Source organism: Vulpes lagopus, chromosome 14, assembly GCF_018345385.1.
Source record: "Vulpes lagopus strain Blue_001 chromosome 14, ASM1834538v1, whole genome shotgun sequence".
Lineage (NCBI taxonomy): Eukaryota > Metazoa > Chordata > Mammalia > Carnivora > Canidae > Vulpes > Vulpes lagopus.
In genome coordinates, this window is record NC_054837.1 from 8,749,480 (window position 1) to 8,763,857 (window position 14,378).

General features: G+C 42.4%; 1 protein-coding gene across 1 annotated transcript in view; it reads left to right on the forward strand.

Annotated features, from left to right (window-relative positions):
- Positions 1 to 14,378, forward strand: part of LOC121475742 (clathrin heavy chain 2) — an 80,808-nt gene that overhangs the window by 30,706 nt on the left and 35,724 nt on the right. Inside the window, exons 6-14 of the mRNA XM_041729282.1 lie at positions 1,692 to 1,865; positions 2,756 to 2,953; positions 3,749 to 3,949; positions 4,045 to 4,197; positions 4,837 to 4,959; positions 6,550 to 6,687; positions 9,762 to 9,926; positions 10,510 to 10,690; positions 12,050 to 12,213. Of these exons, the coding sequence (XP_041585216.1) occupies positions 1,692 to 1,865; positions 2,756 to 2,953; positions 3,749 to 3,949; positions 4,045 to 4,197; positions 4,837 to 4,959; positions 6,550 to 6,687; positions 9,762 to 9,926; positions 10,510 to 10,690; positions 12,050 to 12,213 (1,497 nt within the window). The remainder of the gene's footprint in view (positions 1 to 1,691; positions 1,866 to 2,755; positions 2,954 to 3,748; positions 3,950 to 4,044; positions 4,198 to 4,836; positions 4,960 to 6,549; positions 6,688 to 9,761; positions 9,927 to 10,509; positions 10,691 to 12,049; positions 12,214 to 14,378) is intronic.

Consider the following 14,378-nt stretch of genomic DNA (forward strand, 5'->3'; position numbering starts at 1 on the left):
ATTGTTAAGATGGGATGGGTTTAGCACTCCTATACATCCTGTTAATTGCCTCTTCCTAATATTGGCATTTTTTTCTCTTGGGGTGTTTATCTTGTAAGAACTCTGTAGTTTTGTGGTACTGAGTGTCTGGTGTGTTTCAAATAGATATTTCTTTCCAGTCATCTCAAGTTTATTTGTGGTATATTCCATTTTGTGGAAGATTTTGCATTTTTGTGTGGCTTTGATACCATGTTTTGTAAAGAATTCTGCACCCCAATGTGATGAAATATTCACCCATATTTGCTTCTATTACTTTCTTGGTTTTATTTGCTTAAAATCTTTGACCCATCTGGAATTTACTTTAAAGAGTAAGATGAAGGGCAGCCCGGGTTGCTCAGCAGTTTAGTGCCACCTTCAGCCCAGGCCGTGATCCTGGAAACCTGGGATTAAGTCCCACGTCAGACTCCCTGCATGGAGCCTGCTTCTCCCTCTGCCTCTGTCTCTGCCTGTGTCTCTGCCTCTCTCTCTCTCTGTCTCTCATGAATAAATAAATAAGAAATGTTAAAAAAAAAAAAAAAAGTAAGATCAGGGCTTTTTTTTTTTTTTTAGTCTTTTTTTGTGTGTGTGAATTTATTTTTCATTGGTGTTCAATTTGCCAACATATAGAATAATGCCCAGTGCTCATCCCATCAAGGGCCCCCCTCAGTGCCGGTCACCCAGTCACCCCCACCCCCCACCCACCTCTCCTTCCCCCACCCCTAGTTCATTTCCCAGAGTTAGGAGTCTCTCATGTTCAAGATGAGGGCTTTTTTAAAAAAAGATTTTATTTATTCATTTGAGACAGAGAGACAGAGAACATGAGCAAGAAGGAAAGGCAGAGGGAGAAGTAGACCCCCTGCTGAGCAGAGAACCCGATGACGTGGGGCCTGATCCCAGCACCTGAGATCACGATTTGAGCTGAAGGCAGACAGTTAACCATCTGAACCACCCAGGCACCCAAAGAGACAGTTCTTTATGCTCATCCCCCATCGCCATATAGACAGCTGGTTATATCAGCATTGTATACTGGTTAAAGTCTGTTTTCCACTAATATGAAATATCTACTCATTTATATTAAATTCTTATGTACATTTGATTCTATTTCAGGGTTCTCAGTTCTGTTTGTTTATATTTTTTCCTATGCTGGTACTCACTTTATTTTTTTATTACCATTCTTTAAAACCACTATAGGTTTGGGGTGCCTGGCTGGTTCCATTGGAGGAATATGTGACTCTTGATCTCAGGGTCATGAGTTCGAGCCCCACTTGGGGTGTAGAGATTACTTAAATAAACTTTTAAAAAAATAAAATTACTATGAGCTTTATAATAATTTTTTAAAGTTTATCCAGAACTTTCCCCTTATTTTATGAACTCACAGCTTTTTCTAAAGGGATTTGGTAAGGAAGTGGGGAGAGGATAGTTAGACCTGAAAGACAAATGGAATAGCCTGGTTTATTGCACCTTTATTTGAGAAAAGTCAAGCAAAGTATTGGCTTTAAAACTAGTTCTCAAATGGATATGACTGGAATCAACTTGGGATCCACTCCCACCAATGATAATTGATAAATGATCTCTTGGGCTGAAAACTCCTCTTTCATCATTTGTGAGCTCTTTTGTCCTCTTTGGCTTCTCCTTACTTACATTTCTACCTGTTGTTCTCTATCTCCCTGTAGATTGGAGCTAAACATGGTGTTATTTACTTGATCACAAAGTATGGCTATCTTCATCTGTATGACCTAGAGTCTGGCGTGTGCATTTACATGAACCGTATTAGTGCTGACACAATTTTTGTCACTGCTTCACATGAACCTACTTCTGGAATTATCGGTGTCAACAAAAAGGGACAGGTATGGAACTTTGAGGGTTCATCTCCCACATTTTCCATTCATTGGGGACTGGAGCTTAACTTTTCCTCCTTCCTCAGGAAGGTGGTCAAATATTATCAGCTCCTGTTATTCAACTTACACCCATGTCTCCCTTCTCCTTCCTACCATCACTTTACCTCTCAGACAGCACTATTCTTTTTCATTTTTTTCAAGGTTTTATTTATTTATTTGAGGTAGAGCAAGAGACCAGGATCAGGGGAGCAGAGGGAGAGGGAGAAGCAGGCTCCCCACCGAACAGGACCCTGGGATCATGACCTGAACCAAAGGCAGATGCTCAACAGACTGAGCTACCCAGGTGCCCCTGGACAGCACCATTAAACAGGATCAATTCTGAGAGGAGTAGCTCCCGTCCTGCACAAAGCTTCTACCAGTGGAGCAGTGGTTCTGATACACACCACTAACATGTTCAGGCTAGACACAGACTAATTGGGGAGGGTTGAAAGGCAGGTGCTATGCTACCTAAATTACCTTTCTCAACTAAAGTTAAAACAGTTAAAAGAAGGAAATCTGTGCTTTAAAAAAAAGAAGTTTGAGAAGAAAAACTGTCAGTTCCACCCCCACACCCAGTGATTTTGGCAGAGTTATCTTGAATGCGTCACTGGTCAGTATCCATGCAACCTGATATTTTTCTCATTTGACCATGCTGTAGCTCTGTCATGAAGTTCTGTTTTATTATCATTAGGTATTTGGCTCCTGTGCATCCTGTCCTGTTAGAGCCAATGTTCTAGGGATACTCAGCATGAGCTTTAGAACTTTGCTGATACTGCAGTGCCTACGGGCGAGATGTTGGCAGTAGGTATATACGGAGCACTTTCTAGGGTAGGCCAGTCTCACCTGTTGGGTCTTTATAGGTGCTGTCCATTTGTGTTGAGGAAGATAACATTGTGAATTATGCAACCAATGTGCTTCAGAATCCAGACCTTGGTCTGCGTTTGGCCATTCGTAGCAACTTGGCTGGGGCAGAGGAATTATTTGTGAGAAAATTCAGTACCCTCTTTGCGCAGGGGAGCTATGCTGAAGCTGCGAAAGTAGCAGCATCTGCACCAAAGGTAATGGCCCTCAAATGCTGTGTTCTAGTCTGAGAGTGAAATCAGTTATAAAAGCATTCCACTGCTGTTGTTGGATTGTCTTACTGTTTTGTTATTTGTTTTAGCTTTAAAATTTTGTGCCACTGGCATAACAATGAGACAAATCAATGAAAAGTACAATCCTACTACAATATTTTTTTAAATTCTCTTTCAGTTATTACCTATGTGCATAGATATTTCACACCCAGCTTCTTAACATAGGAAATACAGAGATATATTATACATCAAGTGGTTGTGCCCCAATTTTATTTAGTCACATTCTACTCTACTTTCTCCACTCATCTGGAATGTTAATAGTACTGCTTGGGGCATTTTCTTTGATTTATTTCATTAAGATAAATTGTCCTAGGCCTAGATCTGCTTCTGAGCAGGTAAAGGGTTTTGATTTGCTCCTCCTTGAAAGGATTTTTTTCTGTCTTTCAAGTGATGCGTGTGAACAAACTATTTCTAGTCTTCACCCAGGACTTCGAGTATTTTGAATTAAAATGTAGTGGTAGTAGAACTTCACTACTGCAAAGCTGATTTAGAAGCCTAATTCTCACCCTTGCTAGAAGTCATCTGTGGGACCGAGACCCACTGTGTTCGTGTTTTTTTGCTGAAGATGGAAGCCATTGCCTTGGTAGAGGACTTTCTGTCTTTGACAATTAATTCAGTGAGGAATTTCCATTGGCAGATTTTTTAAAAATATAAGCCAGTTAAGTAAAGAGACAGCCTGTGATTAATGACATAACAACCTATATTTCCATTTGTCATCAGGGAGTCCTGCGTACCAGTGACACAGTTCGGAAGTTCCAGAGTATTCCTGCCCAGCCGGGGCAGGCCTCTCCTTTGCTCCAGTACTTTGGAATCCTGCTTGACCAGGGTCAGCTCAATAAACTTGAATCCTTAGAACTTTGCCGTCCAGTGCTTCAGCAGGGACGAAAGCAACTCTTAGAAAAGTGGCTGAAAGAAGATAAGGTACAAACACTTACGAAATCACAACCCTCAGCACAGTTTGAAAACAAGGTCACAGGCTCCTCTGGTCCTAATCCTGTCTCTTTGGCACATCACAGCTGGAGTGTTCAGAAGAACTTGGAGATTTGGTCAAAACTGCTGACCCTACACTCGCTCTGAGTGTATATCTTCGGGCAAATGTGCCAAGCAAAGTTATCCAATGTTTTGCAGAAACAGGCCAATTCCAGAAAATTGTCCTCTATGCCAAAAAGGTAATATATGCCTAACCGTTAGCACTTCATAGATAATTAATTTGTGGTGAGTGGTTGCTGATTCTGAAATTTATAAAAAACCCTTCCTCCTACGGACATGCTCTAGTGTGAGTTGTTGATGTTGCTGTTAGTATCTGTCATTCAGTGATAATGATCCTATTTTATTCTCTTCAGTTTTTTATTTTCCTGTCTTATGTTTACAGTCCTATCAATTTCCTTCCAGTTGGGGATTTTCCTGTAATTTTATCTTGTTCTTTTTCTTCTTTCTCCCTCACCCTCCTCAGCATCATCTGTGTATTAAACCTGTGTTTCCACAGGCTTCCACAGCAGCTTGTGCCCAAAGTTCACTGGCTTGTGTGCTGGGTATGGGTCAGAGCTGGCACACTGGTTGGAGTGACTGTTTTGTGGTCCAGGCTATTTGTGTAGTTGATTGCACCTCTGCAATACATGGCATCATCACACTGAAGTGATTGTTGTGTTTGGCAGAGGCCGAGCATGTACACATGCTAATATTGTTCCTCATTTCTTTGTAAACACGAGTTCAAAACAAAAAAATGGGAGTTGTTTATTGTTTTTATTTTTGTTTAGCCACTCACGGTGTTTTGTTTATTTTTCTGATGGGTGTTCCCTTGCTTCTAGGTTGGCTATGTCCCAGACTGGATCCTTTTGCTAAGGAGTGTAATAAGGATCAGTCCAGACCAGGGCCTGCAGTTTTCTCAGATGCTAGTGCGAGAGGAAGAGCCATTGGCCAATATTGATCAGGTGAGCATTGGCTGATTGTTTGGGACAGCTTTTTGTGGCTTGTATAGCTGTCAAGAAGATTCCCTTTTGTTTTTTTTACTCTTACCAGTGTCTCAGTTTTCTTTGTCTGTTAATCTTCCAGTTTTAAAAGATATGATGTACCAGAGGAGATTGTCTTCTAGTCTTTTATTGTTTGAATACATATCATTTACCGTTTTTTTTTTTTTTTTGAAGTATTTTAGAGGATTCATGTGTCAGGTTGTGAGGATCTTGTTTCTTTGTGGTGGTTTGTGGTGGGGAGTGAGGATGTCATTTGGGAATGGTGGCCCCACTCCACCCCCAGCCCCACCTCATTATACTCTGCTGACTAAAGCCACCCAATTCTGCCTGCATACCTGGTTATGGTGAGTGCTTTTGAGTCTGCAGACTTTCATCTTGTGGGTGTCTGGCTAACCCAGAGGTAGGTGAACAGGAGACTGTTATTTTAGCATAACATAGTTAGTGTTTAGATATAAACACCTGTCAGGTCACCTTCATTAAACTGTGTGTAAAGAGCTCTGGGTAATGCAGAGATGTGTAATGAAGCTTGAAGCAAAGCAAAATCAATATCCTGTATAGATTCAATTATAAGTACAGTCACACTAGGTTATATACATCTTGGAATTTGCAGGTTTTGGAGATTAAGGGGTTTGAGGCAAATTTACATAGATCTCAAGAGGAAAAAAAACCTCCAGATTATATCTGGATTATATTTCATATTCCTGAAGTATTTTTATTTATGTATTTTTAAAAAGATGTTATTTATTTATTTATGAGAGACCCAGACAGAGAGGCAGAGACATAGGCAGAGAGAGAAGCAGGATCCCTGCAGGGAGCCCAATGTGGGACTCGATGCTGGGACCCTGGGATCACGACCTGAGCCAAAGACAGGTGCTCAACCACTGAGCCACCCAGGCACCCCTGAAGTATTTTTATTATAAACTTTCTCTTGTATTTTAAACTTGGAAACAGTTACACAATTCATAAATTCATTACCTATATTTCACTTCTTAGTAAGGCTTATTCTTTAATATCTATTTTAACTCTAATGATTGGTGTCTAAGTCAATGTTTGCATTTTCTTAACTGTGCCTGAATAATAAGAGTATAAGGGCTAGAAACCAGGTGTTGACTGCCTCTAGGATTTGATTAAGTAATAGATTGTTAAGATTGCTTGGATCACTGTAGAGGAATTTGGGGATTCATATTGATACAACTACTTCCTTTGATTGACTTGAATAAAATGCCCTGTTGGTGAGTATGACATGGGTGATAAATTTCACAAAATTACCTAATAGAAAATGGCCATGAATTACTTGACTTCTGATGATAAGAGAAAATGCAGGAGCACCTACTTGCCTTATTCAGAAGAGCATGTGACTGTTGATCTCAGGGTTGTGAGCTTGAGCCCCGTGTTGAGTGTAGAGATTACTAAAATAAATTAAAAGTTTTTAAATGCAAGGGAAGGAGCTAATTATTGAATTTTTAAATGAGATTCATTTTTAGGAACTTTTTGAATAGGAAAATAAAACCATTTCCTTTGGGTAAAAATGTGGCTTGCTATCTGTTTCAGATTGTAGATGTTTTCATGGAAAACAGTTTAATTCAGCAGTGTACTTCCTTCTTATTGGATGCTTTGAAAAATAATCGCCCAGCTGAGGGGCACCTCCAGACTCGCCTGTTGGAGATGAACCTGATTCATGCACCCCAGGCAAGTGCCATTTCTAGGCTGAAACCAAGGGACAAAGGACCTGTTTCTGTGTAGGACTCGCACACCTAAACACAGAGGCTTTGGGCTGGGATGTGCTCGTGCCTCAGTGGACATTCTCTAGGACTTTCTTATAAGAGATTTCCAGAATCCATGGTGCAAAACTTTCATAGAAATAATTACAACTGGGTCATCTTTTCTTTTGCTTCCTTTTTTCTTTTCTTTCTCTTTTTTTCTTCACTGTGGTAAAGTATACATAAAAAAATTTACTGTTTTAATAATTTTTTAAAAGGTATTATTTATTCATGAGAAACACAGAGAAAGAGGCAGAGACATAGGCAGAGGGAGAAGCAGGTTCCCTGTGGGAAGCCCGACGCAGGACTTGATCCCAGGACTGTGGGATCATGCCCTGAGCCGAAGGCAGACACTCAACCACTGAGTCACCCAGACACCCCAGTTTTAAACATGTTTAAGCACACAATTCAGTGGCGTTAACTAAATTCACAATATTGTGCAACTGTTACCACTATGTATTTCCAGAACTTTTTATCATCACAAACAGAAAATCTATACCCATTAAGTGGTAACTCCCCATTCCCTTCCCCAGTCCTTGGTAACCCCCTATTCTATGTACCTTTTCTATGAATTTGCCTATTCTAGATACTTCATATAAGTAGAATCATATATTTGTTCTTTTGTTTGGCTTATTTCATTTAGCATATTATTTTCAGGATTCATCCATGTCATACCATGGATTAGAATTTCATTCCAGGGCAGCAGCCCTGGTGGCTCAGTGGTTTAGCGCCACCTTCGGCCCGAGGCATGATCCTGGAGACCGGGGATCAAGTCCTCCACGTTCTCCTGTGTGGAACCTGCTTCTCCCTCTGCCTGTGTCTCTGCCTCTCTTCTCTCTCTCTCTCTCTCTCTCTGTCTCTCATGAATGAATAAATAAAATCTTAAAGAATTTCGTTCCTATTATGTCTGAATAAGATTCCTTCGTATGTGTATATCACATTTTGTTTATCCATTTATTTGTTGATAGACATTGGGTTGCTTTCACCTTGTGCTATTGCAAATAGTGCTGCTGTGAATATTGGTATGCAGGTATCAATCAGTTTGAGTGAGTTCCTGTTTTCAGCTTTTGGGGTGTACACCCAGAAGTGGAATTGCTGGATCATATGGTAATACTGAATGTAACTTGTTGAGGTACCACCATACTGTATTCCAAGCAGTTATACCATATTCTTACCATAATATATGAGGGTTCCAATTTCTTCATGTGCTTGTCAACACTTGCTATTTTCCGTATGTGTTTTTAAAAAAAAAAAAAAAAAGCTATCCTAAATGGGTGTGAAGTGGTAGCTCATTGTGGCAGGGCATTTCTTGAACTGAAAGTTGAGGGGTGACGTTAAATTACATTTATGTGCCTTTTTGGGTTAATTTGGGATATATATGCAGGAAAGGAGTTTGGAGAAATTTATATCAAGCTCTTAACCACAGTCGTCTGAGTGGACAAGATCATAGTTCACTTTATTCTTTACTTGTTTGTGTTCCAGTTTCTTTTTCTTTATAATCATGTACTATTTTTGTGATTAGGAAACAGTATGTTCATTGTATTGTTCTGTGATCTCAGGTATCCAGTCCACAGGTCAGCTGCTGTTGTGTGGTTCATACCCTACCTTTAGGAAGCAAAAATGCTATTAATTTGCTGTTTGGTGTTCTGTTGAAATCTTATAAATGAGATTTTTTTTTTGAGATTTTATTTTTTCATGAGAGACATAGTGACAGAGAAAGAGAGAGAGGCAGAGACACAGGCAGAGGGAGAAGCAGGCTCCATGCAGGGAGCCTGATGTGGGACTCGATCCCAGGACTCAGGATCACACCCTAGGCCAAAGGCAGGCGCTAAACTGCTGAGGCACCCAAGCTATCCTAGTAAGTGAGTTTTGAAACAGCAACTAAGCACCACTTAGGAACTGAGCAGATAGACCCTAAGAAAAGCCCAAACCTGAAAGAGGGTCAGCCTGGATGGGTGCACAGCTGGGCACAACACCAGAAATATTGGAGCAGTCTTCTCTGGATGTCAGAGGCTGGATGATATTTTCTTTCTTGGCTCATCTGTGTTTTCTGAGTTCTTTAAATGACGCTATTGCTATAATGAGAAAACTTTTTTTTTTTAAAGGGGATAGTAAAGACAGATCTGGAGAAAACAAACAGTTGGGACATCGATAAGTTCCAGATATTACAAAACTCTCCTCTTAGCCCTTGGTCTGGATTGTTTCCTCTATGGGGAACCCAGAGTATGCATTTCCCTGGAGCAGCATGTTGTTAGACTAGGTCTGTGGACACTGCATACTTGGTTGGTGCTCCATATTCTGGAAGGATTGGGAAAGAGTGTGCTGGGTGACACCCAGGAGCACATCTCATCAAGACTTGATACTAATTAGATACTGAGGGTCAGATCACTTAACAAGATAACAGGTTGCTTGTTGACCTACTCATTCTTAGGCCAGAGATTGCTTGTTTAAAGATGATAGATATTAAATCTTACCAGAATTCTTTCTAGGAGTGTTAGTTATTTTCTCACATACCCAACTCCCACAAAACATACCCCTAATTCTGCCTTTTACCAAATTGAGATGCTTAGTGAATGGCAAAAGGATTTGTTACTTCCAGGTCTAATCTTAACTGTTGCTAGTCCAAGGATTGAGCTCATTAAGGGAGACCCTTGTAAACTCACACCCTGACATTGACCTTCACTTGCCATAGAAAACTGTACAGATATGATGGCTAAAAAGCCAGAGTAATAGTCTGGACTGATCCAAGTAACACGCTTTAGGGCAGAACCTCAGCCTTTTATACATACCTCACTTTGTACCCCAGAACCTTGTTTGAAGAGCGTTACATGGCCTGGATGGTTGGCTAGGGTTCTGCTCAGAAGTGGGGAAGGACCTAGACCTGGTGAAGCCCCTCTCTCCTGTGAGCACTTTCTGGAGCTGTGCCCTGAGGGATAAGGTTTGAGCAGCTGCTCTTAAAATTGCCACCATTTAGACTTTCTTCCTGACCTCACTATTTCACAGGTTGCAGATGCCATTCTTGGAAATCAGATGTTTACTCATTATGATCGGGCCCACATTGCCCAGCTCTGTGAAAAGGCAGGCCTCCTGCAGCGTGCATTGGAGCACTACACTGACCTCTACGACATCAAGAGGGCTGTGGTCCACACTCACCTCCTCAATCCTGAGGTATCATGCACCCTTGGGGCACTCCTGTTGTGGATGACACCCACCTATCACTAGGATCACATGCTCCCAAAATTTCCTATGTACGTGGTTATAGAACTGTGGCATGTATCTTCCCTGTGCATGAACCTTATCACTGCTATATACAGTTCTCATTCAGCCCCCACACAAGCTCCACTTGCTCACCCACACAGCTGGGCTTGCATCACCTCTTTCTTTCCATTGTCTACCTTTGACTTAACCCGAAAGAACCTATTAATACTGACAGCTCTATCAGGGTTGTCTAAAACCATTAGCAGAAGCTAATTGGTACTGCATTCCATTTACAGAATAGATTTTTCTTTCAACTGTGGGGTGTTGCAGGGTCTGGGACAGCTTAATGAATAGTTGAAGTTTAGTATCTTATCCTAAGTTCACTCCTGGCTCGTACTTTTTACCACAAGGGATAGTTGCTTTTCAGTCCTCTTAAGTGAAGATTCTTTATATTTTTGACACTCAGTGGGAAGAATTGACCCAGTTATTTTGCCAGTGTCGGCAACATCTACAATGGTACTTAGCTGTGGACAAACTCTTCCTTGCTTCACAGTGGCTCATCAGCTTCTTTGGCTCCTTGTCGGTTGAGGATTCTTTGGCGTGTCTGCATGCTCTGATGTCTGCCAGTATCAGACAGAACCTTCAGCTGTGTGTGCAGGTAGCCTCCAAGTACCACGAGCAGCTGGGCACACAGTCCCTGGTGGAGCTCTTTGAATCCTTCAAGAGTTACGAAGGTAAACTTCACAGCCTCTAGCCAACTGCACCTCTTGCTCAGGTGCCTGTAGTAATCTCAGAGTCTTCCTTCAGGCCAGGCCGATGTGTCGGTCGTTGGCAGAAGATTTCTGCTGTCTGGTGCGTGTTACCCAGCTTAGGTAGTTTTTTGGCATTTGCAAAGGAAGAAATTAGTTGGTTGCTGTTGGGTGGGGACACTTAGAATCCCCCTCGTGTCCCTGGAGCCTCTGTGGAATTGAGTATCTTTGTGTCACACAGTCTGCTGAATGTTCACCAGAAAGCCTGACCCACTTGCACTAGTGCATGGCCCTAAGAGGGCAGTGCCTTTGGCATCCCCCAAGTAAGAGCCCCATGGAGGCTCAGTGGTGTGTGGTTGTTGGGCTGGTAGGCCTGACTGTGGTTAGCCACCTCTGTCCTCCTATGGGTATCACACCAAGAATATGCTGGTGAAGGTGATGGCTTTCCTAGGTGAGAGTCTGCTGGAGACAGGCTCGGGTAGAGATAGAAATTGAGCATTTGTCCAGTGAGGTGTTAAGTCACTTCCCTGGGCCTAGTGAGGCTGGAATGTTGGAGGAGTAAAGGCAATACCTGCCTATAGGGAGCTGCCCCTCTCGTCAGAAGACGCCATTGCAGGAAAGGCTGCAGCAGCTATTAGATTGCACTGGGTGAGGAGATGGCAGTAGAGGAGGGTCAGTGGGAGCTGTCTGTTTTCAGAGTTCTGGTTCCTTCCCTCAGGTTAGAGCCAAAGACCTCCTCAGAGAAAGTGGTTTTCTCTGTGGTATCCTGTCCTGTTCTTATCACCAGTATTCCCTGGCTGGCTTCTGTGAGAGTCAGGAGATGTTCAGCCTCTGATGAATAACGGTGCTTTGTGACTCACCTTGCAGCCCAGTCCACAGTGGCTCCATGTGTGCCAGCAGCTCAGTGTCAGGGAGGCTGCCACTGAAAGCCTCTGCTTTCCTCTCTCCCTGGTTTGTCTTTTTTAGGGCAGCAGTCACACAGCCCTCTTAGGTTACCTGAATTTGAATTATTCTCGAAGATAACCATCTAGGGTGTGCCTGGGCCCCCCAGAAGAATCACACACACACACACACACACACACACACACATACACACACAGTATTTTACATCAGAACATCTCAGGTGTATCTCCCAAATTTGATGGAAATCAGAACTAGCTATTTGAGGGGAGATGCCAAAGCAGAAGAACTTCATGTAGATTTTCTAAGTTGTGAGTGGGCTTGTAAGCTGGGAGACTGGAGCATTGCTGTTGTGGGCTGGCCCTCAAGGGCAGGTGGGCTGTGACTGTGGAAAAGGCAGGTTGATATTATGATGGCATAAGATGAAACAATCTCTCTTTGTAGGCCTCTTCTACTTCTTGGGCTCAATTGTGAACTTCAGCCAAGATCCAGATGTGCACTTGAAATACATTCAGGCTGCCTGTAAGACGGGGCAGATCAAGGAGGTGGAGAGGATATGCCGGGAGAGTAATTGCTACAACCCAGAGCGAGTGAAGAATTTCCTGAAGGTAAGTGTGTCCAGACATTGCCTCATTCCTTGAGCAAACCATCAGGCAGCTGCCCAAGAGGTGGAAAGCTGGCTTTGTCTCATTGTTCCCTAGGTCCTTAGTGCAGAGCTCTACTTTATGGCCTAAAGTTCTTGGAGGAGGCCACTGCTCATTTTACAACCTATGAGGCTATGCTGTTAATTATCCAGTGTATGAGTAGAGGGAGTTAGTTTATTGCTGCATTATGTTTCAACAATGTCCCAACTATGCCCCTGTTAATTAGGTTGGGAAAGTCTATAGAAACAAGTAAGCGACTCCATGCTAGTGGCATCAAAAGTGAGAAGCGTATTTTTTCCTCGTGCACAGAGTGGGGTAGATGTGGAGCTAAGTAGGGTGGCTTTCTTTTTCACCATCTTTCAAGGACCAGGCTGATGGCTGCTTTGCCATCTTCAGCATACCACCTTGAATGGTCAACAGGAAAAAGGAAAGAGAGTTCAGAGGAGTAAGCATGGGTGATTTTTATGGGTGAGACTGCAGGTGGCATGTGGCACTTCGATTCCCATTCCATTAGAGGAAACTGGATCACATGGCCACACCCAGAACCTTGCAAAGGTGGGAAAGCACTGGGAGCCTTTCCCCTAAGATCAGGAAAAGACAGGGATGTCCACTCTCGCCACTGCTATTCAACATAGTACTGGAAGTCCTCGCCTCAGCAATCAGACAACAGAAAGACATTAAAGGCATTCAAATTGGCAAAAAAGTCAAACTGTCCCTCTTCGCTGATGACATGATACTCTACATAGAAAACCCAAAAGCCTCCACCCCAAGATTGCTAGAACTTATACAGCAATTTGGCAGTGTGGCAGGATACAAAATCAATGCCCAGAAATCAATGGCATTTCTATACACTAACAATGAAACTGAAGAAAGAAATTAAGGACTCAATCCCATTTACAATTGCACCCAAAAGCATAAGATACCTAGGAATAAACCTAACCAAAGAGGTAAAGGATCTATACCATAAAAACTATAGAACACTTCTGAAAGAAATTGAGGAAGACACAAAGAGATAGAAAAATATTCCATGCTCATGGATTGGCAGAATTAATATTGTGAAAATGTCAATGTTACCCAGGGCAATTTACACGTTTAATGCAATCCCTATCAAAATACCATGGACTTGGGATCCCTGGGTGGCGCAGTGGTTTGGCACCTGCCTTTGGCCCAGGGCGTGATCCTGGAGACCCGGGATCGAATCCCACGTTGGGCTCCCGGTGCATGGAGCCTGTTTCTCCCTCTGCCTGTGTCTCTGCCTCTCTCTCTCTCTCTCTCTCTGTGTGTGACTATCATAAATAAATAAAGAAAAAAAATATTTAAAAAAATACCATGGACTTTCTTCAGAGAGTTAGAACAAATTATTTTAAGATTTGTGTGGAATCAGAAAAGACCGCGAATAGCCAGGGGAATTTTAAAAAAGAAAACCATATCTGGGGGCATCACAATGCCAGATTTCAGGTTGTACTACAAAGCTGTGGTCATCAAGACAGTGTGGTACTGGCACAAAAACAGACACATAGATCAATGGAACAGAATAGAGAACCCAGAAGTAGACCCTGAACTTTATGGTCAACTAATATTCAATAAAGGAGGAAAGACTATCCACTGGAAGAAAGACAGTCTCTTCAATAAATGGTGCTGGGAAAATTGGACATCCACATGCAGAAGAATGAAACTAGACCACTCCCTTTCACCATACACAAAGATAAACTCAAAATGGATGAAAGATCTAAATGTGAGACAAGATTCCATCAAAATCCTAGAGGAGAACACAGGCAACACCCTTTTTGAACTCAGCCACAGTAACTTCTTGCAAGATACATCCACGAAGGCAAGAGAAACAAAAGCAAAAATGAACTATTGGGACTTCATCAAGATAAGAAGCTTTTGCACAGCAAGGGCACCTGAGAAGTGTCATGTAGGTATGGCCAAATGAGGGGAGGCATTATTATGATGGACTGTGTGTGTTAGCAGGGGGAGTGTGTTGGGGGGAGCCCCCTGCACTGATGGCTGATGTTCCATGGAGTGTGGCTGTTTGCCCAGAAAGGCAGCCCTTATTGGCAGGTGTTCTTGAAAGTAGCCCACACTGTCTGCTGCCAGGCTTGAGTCACATTTATACGTAATGGGCT